At 37.6% G+C, this 20535-nt stretch overlaps 1 protein-coding gene across 10 annotated transcripts in view; it reads right to left on the reverse strand.

Annotated features, from left to right (window-relative positions):
- Dnm3 (dynamin 3) overlaps positions 1 to 20535 on the reverse strand; it is a 556846-nt gene that overhangs the window by 9329 nt on the left and 526982 nt on the right. For 6 of the 10 annotated variants that reach the window (XM_074047471.1, XM_074047469.1, XM_074047468.1 and 3 more), the window contains 2 exons: positions 19537 to 19763; positions 18703 to 18939 (listed from right to left, as the gene is read on the reverse strand). In XM_074047471.1, the coding sequence (XP_073903572.1) occupies positions 18703 to 18939; positions 19537 to 19763 (464 nt within the window). Of the gene's footprint in view, positions 1 to 14238; positions 14498 to 17090; positions 17178 to 18702; positions 18940 to 19536; positions 19764 to 20535 lie in introns of those variants that run through there. The other 4 variants (XM_074047475.1, XM_074047472.1, XM_074047477.1 and 1 more) reach the window with 2 other exon arrangements.

Genomic DNA, 20535 nt, shown 5'->3' on the forward strand with positions numbered 1-20535 from the left:
AATAGCAGAGAGTTGTTCCCAAGAACACTGAAGGAAAAGCCACCATGCACATGCTCATGCAATGCTGGACAGCAGGAGTGGTCACAATCTGTAATGTTTTTAATTCTGTCGCTTTTCAGCCACCCAGCAGTTTTCATTGAAAAATAGGTATTTTTCATAAGCAAATCTTTCTCAAAGCCAAAGTCATCCCTTCCAATGCTAATATAATTATGAAATCCTTTGAAAGTCACCTGATCTCAGCCAATAGAATATAATAGTTATGAAGACTGTGCTGTGCTGTGTTATGCCTACTCTAGGAACTGACAAGGTATGGTTTTTGAATTTTTATTTCTGTTAAGTTTTCTTCCTCCTTTTCTCTTTGTCAGGATGCTAGTTATCACTTCTCATTGCCTTTAAGCAATAGCTTTTTCCCATTTGTTTTATATTTTGCTACTAATTTTCAGAGCACTAGGAAACTAGAAATCCAGGTTTCTAGAGTTCTCTATAATAGTGTAAATTACCTGGGTAAGGTACATGAGCTGCAGCTCTAGTTTACATTCTTAAAATTTCATTCTTATTATTATTAGTAGTAGTATTGATCACCTGATGGTTTAACAGTGGTTTCTGACAGCTGAGTGTTGAGTAAGCATATTCAAGATAATTAAACATTATTATACTTGAGAATCTCAATGGTATCAGTAATATTTATTCCTTGAAATCCCATATTTACTTCCTAAATGAGTTAATGAGAATTTGTGTGTGTACATACTTCATATGTAGTACCTTGGGGTAATTTTTATACCCTCAACATTCAACAGATTCTATAAACTGAAACCTTTCTTTTTGACAAAACGCTCTGGTTGATTGTTTTTGATATTGCTTTTGGAATTATAGTCATGTCATGGAATTTCCTTCAGTATCAGAAACACAAAATTGATCAAATTGGATGTCCATTCTCAGGTAATGAATGAGAAGTTAGAAGAGTTGAAGAAAACAATTATGGAATGTTAGTTTACAATCACATTCCTGTTGCCTAGTGGTTAGGATTGTCACTGTCACTGATGAGGCCCAGGTTTGCTTCCTGATCAGGTAACAAAAACAATAAACAAAAAATCACAAATATGTAAAATAAGATAGTCAAGGAAACATAAAGAGGTTTTTGATTAATGTTAAGGACATTGGCTACTTATATACAACTGTATAGATATTCATAGAATTCCTTTTGCTTCCTGTACCTGAAAAGTGTCTAAGAGGCTTTAACATAAACTTTTTCTCAGGAAGACAAATTCTAATTTAATGTCCTATACTAACTAGCTTCATGATTAAGCAGGAACTCAGTTTTAAAAAGGGATACTTTTTAGGCACAGTAAGTAATAAAATGAAATCAATTAATGCTAGTTGTTTAATTTAACCAACTCTCTTATTGCAGAAAGGTTATTGTGACCACCTGAAAATTTTTGGCAATTCTCCACTGGGAAAAAATCCTTACATAATTACCTTCTTATGACCATGCAAAAACATCTGTTCTTTTGCTAGTTGTTGTTCATTGTTGTTTAAAATGGCCATATTTCTTTAACTTATGTCCTGAATCTTGAACCTGCAGCATTTTCTCCTTTGATATGACATTTCTAGAAGCTAGAGGTCATGCCTACTTAACTTGCTTTATGCAATGTTTGGCTTGGTGCTATATGCAATCATCTTCTCAATGTCTTTTTGTTCATCCTTCAGACTCATCTCAGGGGATCCTTCACTGGCCTACTTTCCCCTCTCCTGATATGCTTGCTTCTATGGTATTTCAATATATCTCAGTCACACTGAATTTTAATTAGGTTTTTTTTTGCTTATCTTTACTGATTAGAAATGGGTTTCATATTTCTACACTGCCTAGGTCACTGCTTACCATCCAATTAGTAAATGCTTGTCAACTGAATAAATGAACATTACTTGTGTAAGTATGAAACAACTTTTAAGTACTTATGATATTCATTGGTCTTACCGTGAAATCATGACTGTGGGGAAAATAGCAAAAGTGACATATGGGATTGAGACTCTTGGAAATTCTACCTATGAAGCACTTACTCAGTCCTTTAGTAGATGTTTGAATAGTTAAAATAACAGGCCCCCCCCCACGCCCTCAGGGAGTTTGACAAATAATCATCTAACCTATGGAGATGTATTCTTAGCAATTAGACAGTTGAGGGGTGGGGGCACTAGAAAGTTGGCCAGAATTTGATTCAAAGGAGGGAAAGTCTACCAGAGCGTTTAACAGTAACTCAGGACTTTTATTTGAAAAAAGTGGATCTCAGGCTACAAACTCACCAAGAGGCAGGAGACAGCATGACAGATTGGAAATTGTTTTATGCAAGTGTGATAGCTTGAACCAAGGCTTGTAACCAAATGAGAAAGGAATGCATATTGGGTCACTCCTGATTCTTTTATTTTTGGTTTATCTCTCAGACCTTCCACATCATCCCAGAGGTCATTTTCTTACCCCCCCATCACATTATTGACTGTACTCCCCATTAGATTAAAGGTTTCTTGAAAACATAGACAACATATGTTGAATTTATTATGGATATTCAGCATTTAGTACAATATGATTAAAGGGTAGTGGATAAATGGTTTTTTTTAAGTTTTAGCAAGGATTTATTTTAATATAACAGGATAAATTATAGACAAGGTTGGGGGGAGAGAAAAAGAGAGACATTTCCTGTTCCCCATGAAGGAAATTGGGAGCAAATACTCCTAAATATTTGGATAATGGACAAATGAATGAATGACTAAAAAGTGGCAAAGAAAGATGCTTTTTCAGGACAGAGTAGCTTCTTGGTCAAGGTGAGCAGGTCCAGTGTGGTCAGAGATATAATTCTTTTAAGGCATTTGTCTGAGGCTAAATATAAGCAATATGTTTACATAGAAAAAGTCCTGGATCAGGAGTCAAATGTGGATTCTGGCTCTGACTTATAGAGCTTATAGTCATTAACCCACCAAACCTCTCTAGTTCTCCATTTTCTCATTTATGAAAACGAGACTCAGCTAGATGGCTTTCTATTTATATATTGCATGCATCATTTATTGAGCATGTACTTTGTGGACTGATTCTTGCTGTATGATATTTAAGAAGTCAGGGTCTATTCAGAGTGGCAGATGAGTAGAATAAATACATGTACAAATAGTTTTACTATAATACTACATTTTAACTGGGATAATAGAGCAAAATTCTGTAATCCTGTCTGAGAATATACTCGGAGAAGCTGGAAAATATAATATGGTTAAATAAAGTGAAAACATGCTTTTAAATGCTGCATATCAAACTTTGAAGTCATAAGGGAATATATTTCTATAATGAGTAAAGAAACTAGAAATTAAATTATGAGAATTGGAGGAAAGAGTTCAAGGGTGGGGATGGAGAATAGAAAAATTTAAGTACTTTGATGGGACAGGAAATTCTCATTAATTTTCTCATTTGTCTTTGGACCATGCTGGTGGGACAGGGAAGGATAACAGTAGTGGGCAGTTGCAGAAAGAAGACGAGGGAAGAGACTAGAAGGATCTATGTCTCTGCTGTGTGCCAGTTCTGCTGTTTGTCTTGTTCATCACCATATCCCAGAACTCAGCATGGTCTTTGGTTCATAGTATTTTTTCCAAATAAATAAATCAGGAAAACCTATTCACTTATAAGTTCTTTATGGGTGTCCCTCCGGCCTTGCATTGAAAAAGCACTGTATACCTGTGTGATGAATTGATGACTTAAAGAGTAAAAGATAACATTTTCATAATGTTCTCTCAAAATTATCAAGATCTGTTTGAAATATGCCTAGTTTCAGATTAAAGGAACCCATAAATGCACTTTTTAATAAGTAAAAATCTTAAAGGGACCCCTGCTAAACCTTCTGGAAGAAATGTGCTTTATTTTACTTTTAAAACAATAGAAACAGCAATCTGTATGTAAAACTCTACTAGAAAGCAAGTCAGGAGAATTTAAGTTGCTTGGGGGTGAATATTCTTAACAGGAAATGCTAAGATATTTGCCAACTGCAACACCAGAAACACATTTAAGGTTTGCTGTTCAAGGTAATTTCATTGGTCCAGTTCCTAACCATTCAAAGCATTTCCAAAGACATTCACCTCACAAGACAGTTTGTTTTGGGCAAAGCAAGGTTATTTGTTTTGTGCCAAATCTTCCTCAATTGCTTTGTTTAGTGATGGGCTCCATTAAGTAATCCATTATATTGAAATAGAGCATCTTGTATCATTTAGTATTTATTGAAACACTATGTTGTGTGTGTGGGCGATTTATGGTTATGATAGAAGAGCCATGTTTCTGCTTCCAAATCAAAGGGAACGATGTAATACTTGAAGTTGTATTTGTAGCTGCAGGGATGGACCACTTACAGTATTTTGGACAATGACAAATTTTGTAAGAAAATCAAATGCTCACGCAGGATGGGTGCAATTATGGTGCAGCAACTGGCTTTACTGATAAGAGAAAAGGATGTATAATGGATCATTTGTTTTCCTCGCTCACTTCATTATCTTTTAAGACTAGAAGAACTAAAATTTTATTTGCTCTTCTTTGGACTAGCTGGTCTTGAGTGTTCATGATGTAAAGCTGATCTTAACAGGGGTAGGGGGAGACTTCAACAGGGCACCCTTCTTTGGTACATTAGCTTGTAGGGTGTGTATGGAAACTACTGTTCTTCTGGCATTTTGCTTTTTGCTTACAGGTAACATGACATGGATGTCTGAAATGGCTTGGCCCTTCTGTGGCTGTCTTAGGATAAGATGTGGGGATTATGTGGTGAGTGTGAGGCAGACTGGGCCTATGTAACTCAATATCCTTCCTTTTCTAGCAAGATCACACGATTCATAGTCTAGGATTCATTCTGCTGGGCAATTCTATTAGCAGAGTCTAAGCAATGGTCCTCAAACTGTACATGCATCAAAATTCCCCAGGGTGGAGGGCTTGTTAAAATACTGGTTCTTGAGTACTACCCAGAGCTGCTAATAGGGAAGGGCATTTCTAACAAGCTCTGATGCTGCTGGTCCTGGGACTACGCTTTGAGAAGTACTGTTCTGAGGCCTAGTAAATAATTTTGACCTTGCTGTATTAACAAGTTAATTTACTTGCCAGATAAAGTAAAACAAAAAGGGAGAGTGCATTCATGGCCGAGTGGTTAAGGCTATGGACTAGAAAAAGGGAGAGTGCTAGGAAAACCTTACAGTTAAAGAAATAGTCATAAAAATCCTTTGATACTTTTGGGAATTAGAGTTAAGCATAGATCAAAGCAGTTTTAGCTTCATGTTGTAAAGATGGAACTATTTGCACTCCTGTAGCTTTTTCGTTAGTCACAACCAGAATAGTCACTTGCTTAGGGAAGCTCATATTTGCTTAGGAAAGTGGCATAGAAAGTAAACATCTCTAAATGCATTTCAAAGTCTCATCTTTCAGGAGGATATGTTTGAAGCCCAACCTAATTAGTTAGGTGAGCCCAGATTAAAAGAAATTCCTCAAGAGATACACAAAGGTTAACACTTCTAGAGCTATCTAAGAGTAAGTTGTTTGCATAAAAAAGTTCATGGACTGGCGTTCTTCTCTACTACAAGTTTCTACTTATTAAATATAATTGAGCCTCTAAAATACAACTGTTTCCAAAATTCAACTTACATTTAATTATATCCACGAATTTAGGATCACTGGAGAGTTATACATCCCAGGTTTCTTTTTTTCTTTTTGGCAGTACTTTTGGGGTTTGAACTCAAGGCTTCATGCTTACTAGGCAGACACTCTATTACTTGAGTCACTCTGCCAGCCCTGTTTTGTGTTGGGTATTATCAAGACAGGGTCTCACAAACTATTTGCCCAGCCTGGCTTTGAACCATGATCCTCCTGGTCTCTGCCTTTGGATTAGCTAGAATTTCAGGCATGAACCACCAGTACCCCGCTCATTCCAAGTTTCTAAGAGTCACTAAAATCTGTTAGCAACTTGTTCCAATTTTTAATCTAATTAATAAGTCACCCCTCTCCCCATGAAGAGTTTTGTCAAAAGACCACTAGAAGGAAGGCAATCCCTTCCTTTTGGCTATATCTGGTGGGTTTCTTAAAAAACAGACAAAAAAAGCAAACGAAAACTGTTTTTCTGAATTTCAGGAAGCAAAATGCCTTACTTCTCCATGATCTTCTTAATTTAACCATTGCATCCTTTGTAAAAGTCTTAAGTATGCATGCATATCTTCTTATGGGAACAATATTCTAAACCTCCTGGGAACTGAGATAACTCCTGGCTTTCTACAGCACCCCCTACTGAATGTGAGTGAGTGGACCCAAGGGCAAGTCCAGCAGGAATGAAATGGAAAGGTTAACTATGAGCTGGGGTCTCTTATTTCCTCTTTTGAATGTCTGTACTAAGAAAACAGGTTATAGGACACAATATTTTAGATTTTGACATTGTTGTTATACTTTGCTTCTCATTTTGGGCTTTTATTCAGTAAATAGGGTTTCTATCTAGAAAGCATAAAGCTAAGCTCAGAAAAATGCTACAATGGTCAGGCTTTTGTCCACACAATATATACTATCTTATAATATATTGTCAGAAATACTATAAGGTTCTATCCAGCATATTTTTGGCCTTTTGTGGCTTAAGGAATATTGTCCAAGGCAATTCTGTCCAAGAATATTTTGTAGCAGATGTTGGAAAGAACATAGGACTTGGAGTCCATTTAAAGGGTTTAAGAAATTCACTCAAATGATGCTTGGTACATATTAGAGCTGGCATTTCTTCCCTCTGTGAGAATGAACCCATGATTTTACAGTGCATGTCATCAGGAAAATATGAATTAATTAATGGAATTTGAAATAAGAACATAAGGGGAAAATTGTCCACCATTTTTATTTGATGCAAACATGTAACGTCCTGTATAAATTAGTCTCTGGGATAAATGGTAATTTAATCTGCCTTACCACACTTTATTTACCTTGTCCAAAAATCTGACTTGAATTTCCACCATAAATATGGCACCAACACACCCACTTGTGTGGCTGTGGCAGAAAGGAAGCTTAAGTGACAACTTAACCACATTAACTCAGCTCAGTTTATGATTTATGAAAAGAATTGTACAACATTCACTCAATCAATATCTCAGTAGAACAGAATGAGAAAGGGTGTTTACATTGGTTTATAAAATACCCTGTTTGGGGCTAATTTCATAATAAATTTTGATTAATTATTGCCAGTGAACTAATTTTATATTCTTTCTTTTCCTTAATAAGTCCTGTGTGTGTACAAGGTACTACATTAAGAGCTGAAGATATGGAAATAAAGATTGTCACTGTCCAGAAGGATTTCTGGTTGTGATGGGGACAGGTTAACAGTGACAGCAGTAGGTAAGAGCTCAAATAGGATTGTGCTTCCTAAGTGGCATGGACACTTGGAGTCCTAGCCTGGAATTGGAAGGAGAGAGAGAGTTAAAAGCACTTCCAGAAACTAGGGAAAGTTGAGGGGAGTGGCATTTCAGGAATAAGAAAGGGTATATGTGAAGGAAAGAAACCCAGAAAAAGTACTGCCAGTTAGAAAAATCAAGCTTTGATGTCTTTATTGCATATATCAAATGTCTCGTCCCAACTCCCAATAAAATCACAAAAATAGATAAATTAAAGGATTTTTAGTTGTATGAAAATATATCTAAAAGGCATTACCTTTGAAATTATTATTAATTTTTTACATTTTGGACTGGGCACTGTATCACTGACAACAGATAGAGAGAGGAAAGGTGTAAAAGAGATGCATTCTCTGCAGAAAATTAAGTGGAATACAGTGTAAGAAAACTCCAGAGAAGGAGGACTTGTGTTTTCAAGAGAAATACAAGCATATGGCTATTGAACTAAGTAGTGTCCTAATGATTTTGTCCCTCTCTCCCTCCCTCCCTCCCTGCAACCCCTTCCTTTTCCCTCCCAATTCCCTAAGGAGGACTCCAAGGACTTATGTGCCATAGAAATCTACTCCTGTTGATTGTGGACAGGGTAAAACATTTTCTGATCCTTTCCTCATCCTTTGTCCTTTTCTCCATGCCCTTATCCTCCTCCTGCCCAGACTCCAGGAGAGGGGAAAGCCAAATCTGCCATTTGAGGAAAAAAAGAGAGGCTCGAGAGGAGGTGCTGAGAAGTAACAAGTCTCAAGATTCCACCTCTGGGGAATACACTCTTACGCCATCTCAAGTCAGTGGGAAAAACAAGGATAGGAAGGAGAAAGGCAACACTTAAATCTCTATATAAAACTGTAGAATTCATTCCTTCTTTATAAAGATGGAAAAGAGCTTTTATGTCTTTCTGAGAGTAAAAACACCTTTCAAGCATGGGTATAACTTAGAATCTTATCTCAGAGAGAGTAACTGTACAACTAGAAATACTGATTTAAAAAAAAGTTGAGGTTCCAATTCTTTTTTTAAAAAATTGTTTGAATAATAACAAAAAGAGCCTGAGTAATTTCAAGGTTTAGAGAAGATTGTGTAGCACCAACATTTAATTCCTACCTGACTTTGATATTTGGTGAATTAAAAGGCCCATTTAAAATCACATGATATTTTTCTTGTCACTAAGTCCAATTGGCAAAAATGGAGACAAAGAATCCCCACTTACTAATCACAGTCCCAACAATTAAAAAGATGATCCAGCAGGAGGAGCTCTAACATGCCTTAGAGCTCAAAGTTTAAAAACCAAAAAAAAATTAAAGCAAACAGAAAAACAGAGAGGCACTGTGTCCCGCAAGCTACCATGTCAGTGAACAAATATGTGACTAAGTCCAATTAAATGCTTAGTGAGAAGCCAAGTGACGATACTGCTGGGGACAGAATGGTCCACGTTTGCTCTCTCCACAAGTTTCAGTCTCATTCTGAAGCAGTTAAACTCAGGCTAGGTCTGTAGTATTCACTCTCACAAAAGAGGGAGCAAAAGGCTGACTTCTGGGCAAGCCTAGAAGTAATTCTTTTCTCCTGAAAGGATCATATCGTTCCTAAATGAGTCTTTGACACTGGTTCAAAAACCACATTTTAAAATGGAATTTTCATTGTTGGTTGAAGGCACTACGAAGCTCCTAACAGTTAAGTCTCTTTTACTCTGTGGCTTGTTGGGCACTTTTTTAAAATGAGAGAAATGCTGTGTTTGTAAAAGTTGGTGTTAAAAGAACAAGAAATCATAGGTCCCTTGGGCCATGTAAAGACTCTGCAGAAAGAATTCGAGCTTTCTAACACCACACACACACACACACACACACACACACACCCCCCAACTGTAACACAAAGTGTTTACTCAGAAAACCAGTGAGGAGTATATGAATTTAGCAGTTATCAGGGTTTTTTTTCAGGGTAAATCTCCATTTTAGACAGTGTTGTGGGGGTAGAATGGATGAGTGGGCCTACAGGATGGTCAGAATTACTTAACCTGAAGGAAAGTTTTAACCAATCCCTTTTAATGTCTCGCCAATAAGAAGTCAACGTTTTTGTTTTACACCTTAATGGTATGCCCACATTTAAAATTTTTATACAAGCTCCTTCAGAAACTTTAACTAGACCAAGTCAGACCAAAAGTCACTAAATAAAGCCAGTCTAGACGGAAAATCTATGGAAACCATATGTCCCGCAGGCATCGGTCTTACAAAGACTGCCATCGTCCTGGAGAAATCGTTCACTAAATATGTTCTTAGAAAAACACTGTTGTAACGACTGTGGAGAAGTGCTTAAGAAGATGGCCGGGCTTGGAGAAAGTAAAGCCAAAATGTTTATAAATGCAAGGCTCTTATTTCCATGTATATCTGATGGCCTGTAAACAGTTCTGAAAGGATGGGCCAGGGCAGATATCATTTCTCTTTCCATTATTCTAGAAGGATCAAAAATGTCTAGTTTTCTTCCTCCTGACTCCTACAGAATGTTAGACTAAGGCATCTCAAAGCAACCTTGTTCTCACCCGCAGAGAACTGTTTTGAATAATGCTGTACATAGATGAGGCCAAAGAACCAGAACATTTCCTTCTGATTATTGCCTCATCCTGCTGGCTTGCCAAACACAGCTAGAAGGCAGGTGTGTGGCATAAGGAAGGAAGACTTCCCTGTATGATTGGGTGAAAAGCCTGAGAGACAAAGGCAATCAGGATGACAGGGGTGCAATGAGATTGTGGAAAGGAGAGAGAGTCTAAAATCTTACTTTTTGAACTCAATACTGCTTTCTCAATTGGAGACAATAGTCAGTGCTGCTATCATTATTCTAGCTACATGTTTTTACATCTTAAAAAAATACTTTAATAAGTGGTATAAAATCTATAGGGGAGAAAAGCAGAAACGTGTAAGCTTCAATGCCAAAAATAACATTTCAACTGAAAACTGCAAATAGTCTACGGAGACTGAAAGTATTTATAAATCGCAAAGCTTCCTTGTGACTCTCTAGACTATTTCACTGAAATTCCTTGCTGTGTAGGAAAGGATACTTGAACAATATTGTAGCAATGGTATTAGCAGAAGTACCCTCATGTGTTGTTCAGTTACCTAGAAGACTTCAAATGAACACTACATATCAAGTAGACTTGTGGAGTGTGGGTAGGTACAGAAAAAAAGAAGGAAATCTTTTAGATGTAATTAATCATACATCCAAGTTTTAAGCAAAACTGAGAAACACGATTTCAATTTGTTTATTCAAGGAAACCATTCTTTAAAATGAACTTTCAACATACTGGCTTTCAGGTATTAAATGTTAAGATGGTGAAGGAGTAAATTAGTGTTGGAAATATTAAAACAAATCAAGCAATTATAGCAACAGCCTTCATTAGATTCCTAAACTGAACTATAAGAACATTTAAATAAGTTAATCAAAGCCTCCTGATGAGTCACAGGCTTTTTCTGAGTGCTAGTATTGTTAGAGTTAAAACTGTGAGTCTGCTTTCATGAAAATAATTTGTGGAGCATGGAATTTATTTTGACTTCAGACCTAGGTATGTGGAGGGAAATTACTGCAATGGTTTCTCTAGTTAACACATTCCCTAATGTTTCCTTAATTTTTCCACCCCAAGAGAGGCAATAATTAAGATACTGTAGAACTTGCCTCACATGAAGTTTTATTATTTTAGTTATTAAAATATTTTCCAACACTACCGAGAAGCAGAAAGAAATTCTAGTGGTTAAAAAAAAAACCCAGTAGATTCTTTGCTCAATTTTTATAGCTTTTCCTCATGAATGGAGTTCTAATGGCAGAGCAGTAGACAGATTTTGTGGTATAGGCCCTTGAGCACAATACTTACAGGATGATTTACTTGAATGAAAAATTTCATTCACTCTTAAAATTGGCCTTGAGAATAATCCCAATATAAAACATACACATGATACAGAATGCATCTTAAATAAATATCCATGCCTAAGTGAAATGACTTCATTAAAGATTCCATGGGCTATAAAATGCCTTTAAAAGTCTTTCTTATCTCCTACTCTCATATGCGGTCTTGTTTAAAATGAACTATATAATAATCACTGAGATAAATTGAATACTACATAATATTACATTTAAGTATGCAAATGATATATAAATCTGATGTTACCTTATGAAAATTTAAAACGAAATGCAAGTAATGTTTACATGGTGGAGGCATGAGTGTAAGGTAAGACCATTTCCTGAGTCATGTTCAAACCCATCTGAGGCTTTTGCACGCTGTCTTACCCCCTCTTAGTTTTCAGAATTACCATCAGTGCTTGGGATGCTTATGGTGTGGCTAGCTACACTTTACTGTATTCCCTCAGTGTGTTCATTTGCCTTTCCACCAAAAGATCAGGGAAGGGATAGCTTATTTATAAATCTCTTATTAACCTGCCCACTTACTGAGTTCCTATAAGACCAGTAAGAAGAGCATTTATACCTTGTCCTATTTCTTGTGTTTGAGCTAATTCCTTGTGGGATGGAGAGCTGGGCTGGGGAGGTGACTTTATGAAGATTTGAATTCTGTCTCTGAGCAACTCAAGTTAGGAGGTCCTGCCCTGCCATTGATGATGAACCACTGAGAATTTTGTTACTTTCCATTTTGATTAAATATTTTTTTTCTGATTCTTGGGTGGAATATGCTCTACAATTCATGTGAACTGATAATTTTGACTGGAAAACAAGAGTCAACATTTCTTAGTGTTTATGGGAATAGTTAAAAATAAGAAATTGGAACACTTGGTATTTGTGGTTTTGCCTGTCATGTGGCTCCCATGCCTGAAGAGCAGCCAGAAGGAAAAGAAACAACCATGCCACGACAAGCCTGCCTGAGTACCTTGTGGCTTTAGACTTTGCCCTCTGAATAAATTCTATTTTTGGCCAGAGCTGCCATGTGATCTAAACTTCATCTAAATATTTTAGTAATGTAGTATCCACAGACAGGCAGATTCTCTCAAACCCAGTGCCTTCCTAATAGTGCTCCCTTCCCCAGCACTGAAAATTCTGGCCAGACCACAAGTGCGATATTCTTTTGGCAACAGCATTTGGTAAGCCAGATGGACTTCATTTGGCAACTAAAGGGTGTAAATATTTGTTTAGATACAGAGGTTCCCCAGACAATGCTTACAATGTGTTGGCATGAGTAAGCTCAAGGATGTCAGTGTCGGGCATTTTAAAATTCTACATTTAAGCAGCAATAAAGTTATGACAAGCAGACAAAAGCCATCAAACCTTCAGCTAAATCCCCAGCTCCTTCCTTAGATGGCTGGAGGTAGGCATTTAAGGTGCCTTCTCAAAAAGATGAAGCATTTAGATTTTCATTTTTAATTTCCTGGCTGTTAGCAGCTAAAGCAAGTCTAGTAAGCATTATTTGAATTTTGCTTTTAATCTTTCATAATAGCTGATAAGTCAGAGGGAAGGAAAAAAGCCCCCAGCAGCCTGTTCTTACAGTTTGCTGCTTGCATAAAATGTAGGCATGGAAGTGCCATGAACCTCTGAAGTAATTAAAAAATATGCCATCTAATGAGAAGTGTCTGAAAGTGAAGGTTTCCCTGTAAAATCTTTCTTTTCTTACAGTAAGGGGAATTAAAAAAACACAGTTGTAAAATTGAAGCACTGGCTTGTGTATGTCTACAAGACTGTGTGTTCTGCTTATCTTGGGTAGATTTTTTTTCCCCTTTCTTTGAGCTGACATCAACTTGTATATAGGAACATTCAGCAGATTTCAACTGGTGACAATTTGCTGCTATCTGGCCACAGGAAGAAGAATAATCATTAACTGTGCATTTTTTCACTGGCTAGTGGCTCTTTTGCCAGACTCCTGTCTTGGCTGTCTTCCTCTATCAATCAGGTGAAACCCAGGGCAGAGCTGGGTACCCTGAAACTGAGAAAGGCTTTCCCTGCACTGGTTGAAGCTTAGTAATTTGGAACCTCAAAGAGAACAATGATAGAGCTATTTGCTATTATTTGTCATGGGCTAGGGAAAGCAATTGTTTGGATGACTGAATGTCAGTGACCGCTGGGCTAACAGCAGCATTTATGTTATTTGTACTTGGTCTCATGTAGATCCTTTCTTATTTTCCCTCTTTTTTTACCCCCCTGAAACATTGGATGTATGGAAAATCAAGATAAGGGGCATATTGAAAACAGAAAGGCAGACTAGACACTTCTGCAAAGTCCCCAAATTTTGACCTTCAGGACACGTATATTCTGAGTCTGGGCTTCACCTAAACAGACTGCCAGTCATCTCAACTGTGGCGGGATGGAGATGTTTGTGTAAAGTAGACTCAAGTTTGCTAGATCCAAAAAGGAAAACCACCAAACTAATTTTACTTTCACTTAAACCAGACTGAAACCAGGACCTAAAGAATGTAAGACTTTGACATTAGCCATTGATTCTCTTCAGTGAAATATTACATTACAGCTAGAATCATGGAATTGGAATGAGGCTTTTGGTGGAATATTTAATTGAGGAACTTAAATTAAGTTGGACATTTTCTTTAGTGAAAAGCATGTGGCCAAAATTCTATTTTCATTAAAGTATACTAAGTGTCATGACAACTCATGTTAAATCTGCAACAAATTATTAATTATGTTTGGGGGTTTTGTAAATTTTATAACATGGCTGCCTCGTGAAATGCCTTAAATACTAGGAATCAAAATGAACAACTCAAAAGTTGTTTGTATTCTTAGCAATTCTGCTTCTCAAAAGTTTTTTGCTTGACTTTTAAATCTAGTTGCTAAAAATAAAAACTATTCCCTGGCAAATCAGAATATCTAATTATAATTTTTTTATTTGTTCTTTAAGGACGAAGGATGTAAAGGAAAACAGAAAGCTCATGGCTGACATCACAAATCACAAGGTAAGTTCATCATTTGTTCAAATGATACCCAGCTGCTAAGCTGTCATACTTTTAGAGGGCTGTTGAGAAGAAGATAAGCAAGGATGTTTCCAGTGTATGACTATATGGGAATGAGCCCCATGCTAGTCATACAGGTTTCTTAATTTCCATGTACTCTTAGCCCATGACTTCAAGGCTCGGCAGCTTCATCCTTCACGGCACCAAACCTTGATGTGAGGGATGCAAAGACACACTTGTAAGAATTATGGGTTTGTCCTGACTCATAATTCAGGGGGCTGGCTGAACAAAAGGTGAAACAAAACAAGGAGACCTTATGCCTAAGTGAAAGGGATTCTGTATTAACTGTCAATTATATCAACATATAAAATAGGCAAAAGAGAGCACTGTAGATCATCAAGATTAAACATTTAAAATAAAATAAATTATAAGGAGAACTAAATGACTTTTTTTGTAAAGAAAAGAATGCAAAGACATTGTCTTTCTATGAAAAGGGATTTAAATCTTTTTGCATGGTTGATTTAGTCATAAACTACCAAAAATATGGAATTGTGATGAGATGTCTGATGAGTGCCATGTAAAGTCAAGGAAAGCATGTCAGGCATGGAGTGGATGAAGGTGAGGAGCCGAGGTAGTCTTGATGCTGCACTGGGGCGGTCCACACAAGGTGGGACAGCAGCTTCGTTATGGTGCTCCTCAGAGACTCTTTCAGTGGACCAACTTCTTAGTTTTCACTGTGTAAATGTATTGGAGTAAAAGCTAACTCCTTTTGAATGATTTGGTTTTGCCATTTTAAAGATACCATCAGATTTGGTGCATAAGGGTGGCTTAAAAGAAAGTACTTCTATTTTTCAATATTTTTTTGAATGGAAGATTGTGTGATGAGGTAAATGATGTTTATTCTTTCTGGGCTAAAAACCCTTCCTCCCACCCTCTTCCCCTTTTAACCATTCATTGCAAAATAGCTTTGTCCAAGGAAGGGGAGAAGACAAATGAATGAGATAATGCCAGAGTCAGCTATTGCCAGGAAAAACACACTCTGATTTCAGTTAATTTGTTCTGTTAATGTCAAAGGCTGAGATTTCCAATTAAACTAATTTTAAGAAGCTGTAACTAAAAATAGCTACATCAACTCTAAAGTTAATGTCTGAAGAAGATTATAATCTTCAATTAAAAGAATAGGAACTCTAAAGAGGTAGTGGTGTCTGCTTAAGATCATCCTACTAAACAAAAAGATGGCTGGTGTGGATTTTCAAACAGGGTATTTTTTTTGCTCTAAGTGGGGAGGAGACAATCCACATATTCCAGCAATGGAAAATGTTCCACAAATCACAGATTTGTGTACACTCAACTTACAACTGACAGAAGCATCCAGACTAGTGGGTCTCTTTGGGATAAAGACGGTCCTCTAGCTCAGGTGTCATTAATTAAAACAAGCCTGCAGCTTGCAATATTTCCTGCTTTCTCACCAAAAGGCTCCATGCATATAAACCAGAACAGCTTGAGCAGCTGAGAAGAGCTGAGCCAAAAATGACTCCACCACCTCTCTCTGTTCTCTTCCTTTAGTTGGAGTGGAAGATAAAATAATAATATTTTTTAAGAAGGCAGAGTACCTCATGGGTTTTGTACAATTGCAAGGCTTTGATTATCTTTGGATAGGGTTAAAATAAAAGTATCTGTGCTCTAACTAGTCAAGATCATAACTTTCTAACAAAGTCGTAAAGCCCAGGAGAGAACTGTGCACAGGCACATGGTAAGTGGCAGAATCTCTTGTCTCCAAAAGTTCAGTTACTGCCTTTGTAATATTAAAGCCCACCAGGGAGTCAGCTGGACACCCTTTGTGCTGTGTTGTCATGTTATAAGTTTCTGCTTTCAGATGAAAGAGAAAAAGGTCCCTTAAGAAAGCAAAGAACTTGGAAAAAAAATCAAACTTCCTACTTGGAAAGCTAGGGGTTGTTTTTCTGGAGATGATAGATAATGGTATTTCAATTTTTTAACTTTTTAATAGAGAATATATAAGTAGAACAATGTGATATTTCAATAAGAGCTTTCTTTTGTTCCTTCTTTCATTCTTTCCTTCCTTCCTTCATTCTCTCTTCCTTTTTTTTTTTTTGAAATCTTAAACCCCATTTCTGGCTTGCATTTGGTAGGATTCCTGTGCTGGCTTTTATTAAAAACAGACTTTATGTGGTCAGAATTCTCCATCTAAAGCTGAACTTTAATAGGCATAGGGATCCTGACAGTCTCTAGCTCTCTCTCTCAGGTGACCCCTGCCGCAGGGATTTCCCTCCCAGCGCGCTGAACTGGCACTGAATTTTGAGGACTCAGCACTAAACAACCAACTTTCCTCTCATTTCTGTTTTAGATTTGGGACTCTGTGCAAGGCCAGATCAAGTTAAGTCTGGTTCTAACTCGAGAGCATTCTAGAAATTTTGAATGGCACAACTGTTGTCCTACAATTTCCCCAACAGTCTCCGTAAGTCTGATGACTTCCTACTCTGCTGCACATTCCTGAGCCATTCAGCCTGGGCTGCTAATTCCCACATGACTGCCTTCTGCATGTGAGCTCAGAAATAACAAGGCAACTCTACCCTGCTTAACAAAGAAGTTTAACATTCAAGAGTTGATTTTTCTGAAGAGTACTGGCAAGTTAGCTTATCTGAGACCAAGAAGTAAAGCAGTCAAGCAAGCAGGCAAGACATGCACGTTCATTCCTGAGGACAGCGCCACTCATTCACTCTGGCTTCTTCTCATAGCTAAACGGACAATACAGCAGATTTCAAGTTCCCTGTGGGCGCTCACCTTCCCCTTCTCGATCCCTCTCTCTCCTGATGGCCTCCATACCTTCAGGGCACATGGAAGGTACTTTCCCAGTCAATTTGAGGTTCTCTAAAACAATAAACTTGATCTTACTTATAATAGTCTTCAATGATGAAATTCATGTTTTTTGATGTGGAAGGGGAATTACTTTAAATATTGCAGTGAATCCCAAGTGGAGAGGGTTTTTCTTCCTGAGGGACATTGGCAGTCTCTAAAGATTTTATTCAGTGGTTGCAACTGACATCTAATGGGACACCACTAAGCATCTGACAGTGCACAGGATAGCCAGTCACAAAAAAACCAGTCATGACGAGGCTGAGAACTCCTGGTGTCCTGGGTGAGAGACTGGGCTTCAGAGTCAGACTGCTTAGGCTAACAGCCCAACTCCACTAGGGCCTGGTTGAGGGGTTCCTATCTGTAAAATGTGAATGATAACCTAGCTCATTGGGTTGTCGTGAACTTTAAAAAAAATGTATGTGCATAACTTCTAGGATAATGTCTAACACATATTGAGAGTACAATGCATGTTAGCATTGACTATTATTGCTACAAATTTATCTCAGTTCCAAATGAATTATAAGCTAAGTGTACTGAATTTAGAGGAAAAAAACCCAAACAGGATTCAGAGCATATAGCTTTTTGATTGGGGTCAAAATGATGATAATAGTACTAACAGCCATAGCCTTTAGTTTCTCAAACTCTTTTTTAAAATGCCTCATCTCACAGGATCTGGGAAGAACCCCTGATGTTGATTTTTTTTTCCCCCCTGCTTTATAGCAGAGAAACTCCGTTTCACATAAGTAAGTTGCCCAGGACCTGGGACAACTCAGGTCTTTCGACTCCAATCCCCCTGCTATTCATGCAGGGCCTTTGTCTATTAGATTAAGATTCCCCTTCCTTTCTCTATTACCCCCAACAACCTGAAGGTCAAAATAAAATGTGAGGCCCTGAGTTCAAACCCCAGTGTCGCCAAAAAGATATCAAAACATACTACCAAAATGTACAATGATCTATCTCATATATGGTTGGTGAGTACACGTATCTATCACTATGTCTACAATAAAATTTTCTATATGTAGTTTTTTAAAAAAACAATTACAGATTAATCAGCTGATTTTACTTAGTTTACATTAAAGTTAGTGATTTGGGGTTTAAGGATCATGATGTAAATGGCAAATGGATAAAATTCCTTAAGATAGTGGTTTTCTAGGTTTTTTTTTTTTTTTTTTGGTAATGGAGAAGGCGTGAAACTCCCATGACCTATGAAGCTTATAGCTTGCCATAACCCTGCCATGACTAAGCCCTTGGTCAAATTCTACCAACAGCTACCAAGGTGTCATTCATTGGAACCCAGTTTCCTTTGGTTCCATTTACTTTGTGCCAGTTGGTAAACAAGAGACTTTAATGATCACATTGTTGGGCTTACATGGTATAATTGGCTCAGCAATTTTCCTATGTTCCTACCTCCAAGTGTGAACACTGCAAACATGTATGGTAAGATGTTTTCTATTATTTTTTTCTAATAAATATTATCTGTTACACTATGAGAAGAAAGCCAAGGAGCATCCCTATCCATTTCTGCGGTGTGTCTTACCTTGGAACACTGGGTGGAGCCCTTGTGGGCCGGGATGGAACTTGCGGAGGAGCTCCAAATGAGTCGCTGCTGTTGGGAAAAGGAGGTAATGGGCCTGGACGGAATGGAACTGGGGGAGCCCCTGAGTGAGGGCCTGGAGAGGGAATGGCAGGAGCTGGACCTCGGCCAGACATAGGCCTCGTGAGGGGAGCACTTAGAGTCGGCCTCCTTTGGGTTGTGGGGCTTGGAGGAGGTGATCTGAGGAAAAAGATAAATCATAGTTTGGCAATTGATACTTTCTGTCTGAATCAATCTTTACAAAAGTTTTATAAGTTCCTGACTGCTTTTTAAAATTCAGTTTTTGACTTTGTAACTCAGATACAAATTATGAAAGTTAAAGGTATAAAACACAAATAGAGAACAGTGAGTTTCCCTCCTTTTCCTCTTTCACTTTGTGGAGACAACCAGCTTCAGTTTCTGCAATATATTTTTTAACTAGATTCTGCTTGTATAAATGTAGACTATTTTACTTCTACATATAAAAACACTTTTTTTGTACATTCCAGAATACAACAAAACATTCTACAACCTCCTTTTTAAAAAGCTTCACATTAACTTGATTACCTTTTCATTTCAAGACTTACAGAAGTATTTTATGCTTTTAAATGACTGTATGAAATTCCGTGGTAAGAATGCATTGTGCTTCTTTGAAGGGAGGTGGTATGTATGGGACCCCCTGACTCCTGAATTTGAATAGCTTTTCCCCCTTTAGGTTCACAGTAGTGTGGGAAAGCATCCTAGAGAATGACACTGGACAAGCTCAGTAGATCTCAGGTGCTGCGGGGCCATCTCTACCTGCGAGAATGCTGGATCCAGGAGTCATCCACTGGAGGTGGCGCTGGGGTGGACACAGTGGCTGTGTTGATGTCACCAATGATCACAAGGGCTTCTTTCAGGGCTTGGTACATTCGGAGCATTTCATCCCTGCGCTGAGCCTGCTCAGCAGACTCCTCCATCAGAGTATTTTGGTCCTCTGAAGAATATAACTGTGCTAGGAGCTCAGAGTTTATGAAGTCTTTAACCTGTCAGTATCCACAGAAAAATAAGAATGAGTGATTGAATGGTATGAACAAGGTTGTGGCATCCAGAATCTGTGGACAAAGACCATGAATGTTCACCCTGGGAAAAGGGAGTCACCATGGATCTGTTTATTCTTAATTTTGTCATCCTCAATGCTCTTCCTCTGTCTTGTGGCTGTCAACACTGAAGGGTAACACAGATGAGTTAGAGGCCAAACCCTGTCACCACCGGAATAGGGTCTATTGGCTGTGCAAACATCTCATGCTGTTGTCTGAGGCTGCTCAGCTTATGCAAGAGAGAAGGTTCCGTGAGGTAATTAGCAATATTTTCAACAGAAAATGGTAATGTAAAGAAACCTGGGTAATAACACAAATTTTCTATATCTTGATATTCCCAGTCCTTTAGTTAGCTTTTATCAAAATCATTGGAAAATTATTAAGACTCCAAGTCTTAATGTCTCAACAGTAGAATTAGCACCAATAAGTGGTTATTTATTAAATTCAGAATATAATTACATATGTGTATCTAACTATACAAGTTTATTTATAGTATAGATGCTCTGTTTTCTAGAAATTTACAATAAAAGTAAGTTAACAGTGATGACTGCATGAGGTTTATAGTTATAACATATATAAAAACAAACCAAATCATGAATAATATCTATGAGTCTTAAGAGGGTGACATTTTGTAGCAGGATGACAATGGAGAGGAGGTATATTTTGTATAACACTGAACAGAGAGGACCAGTCACCATATTTCATTAAATCTAAGACA

The sequence above is a fragment of the Castor canadensis genome, chromosome 11 (assembly GCF_047511655.1).
Source record: "Castor canadensis chromosome 11, mCasCan1.hap1v2, whole genome shotgun sequence".
NCBI lineage: Eukaryota > Metazoa > Chordata > Mammalia > Rodentia > Castoridae > Castor > Castor canadensis.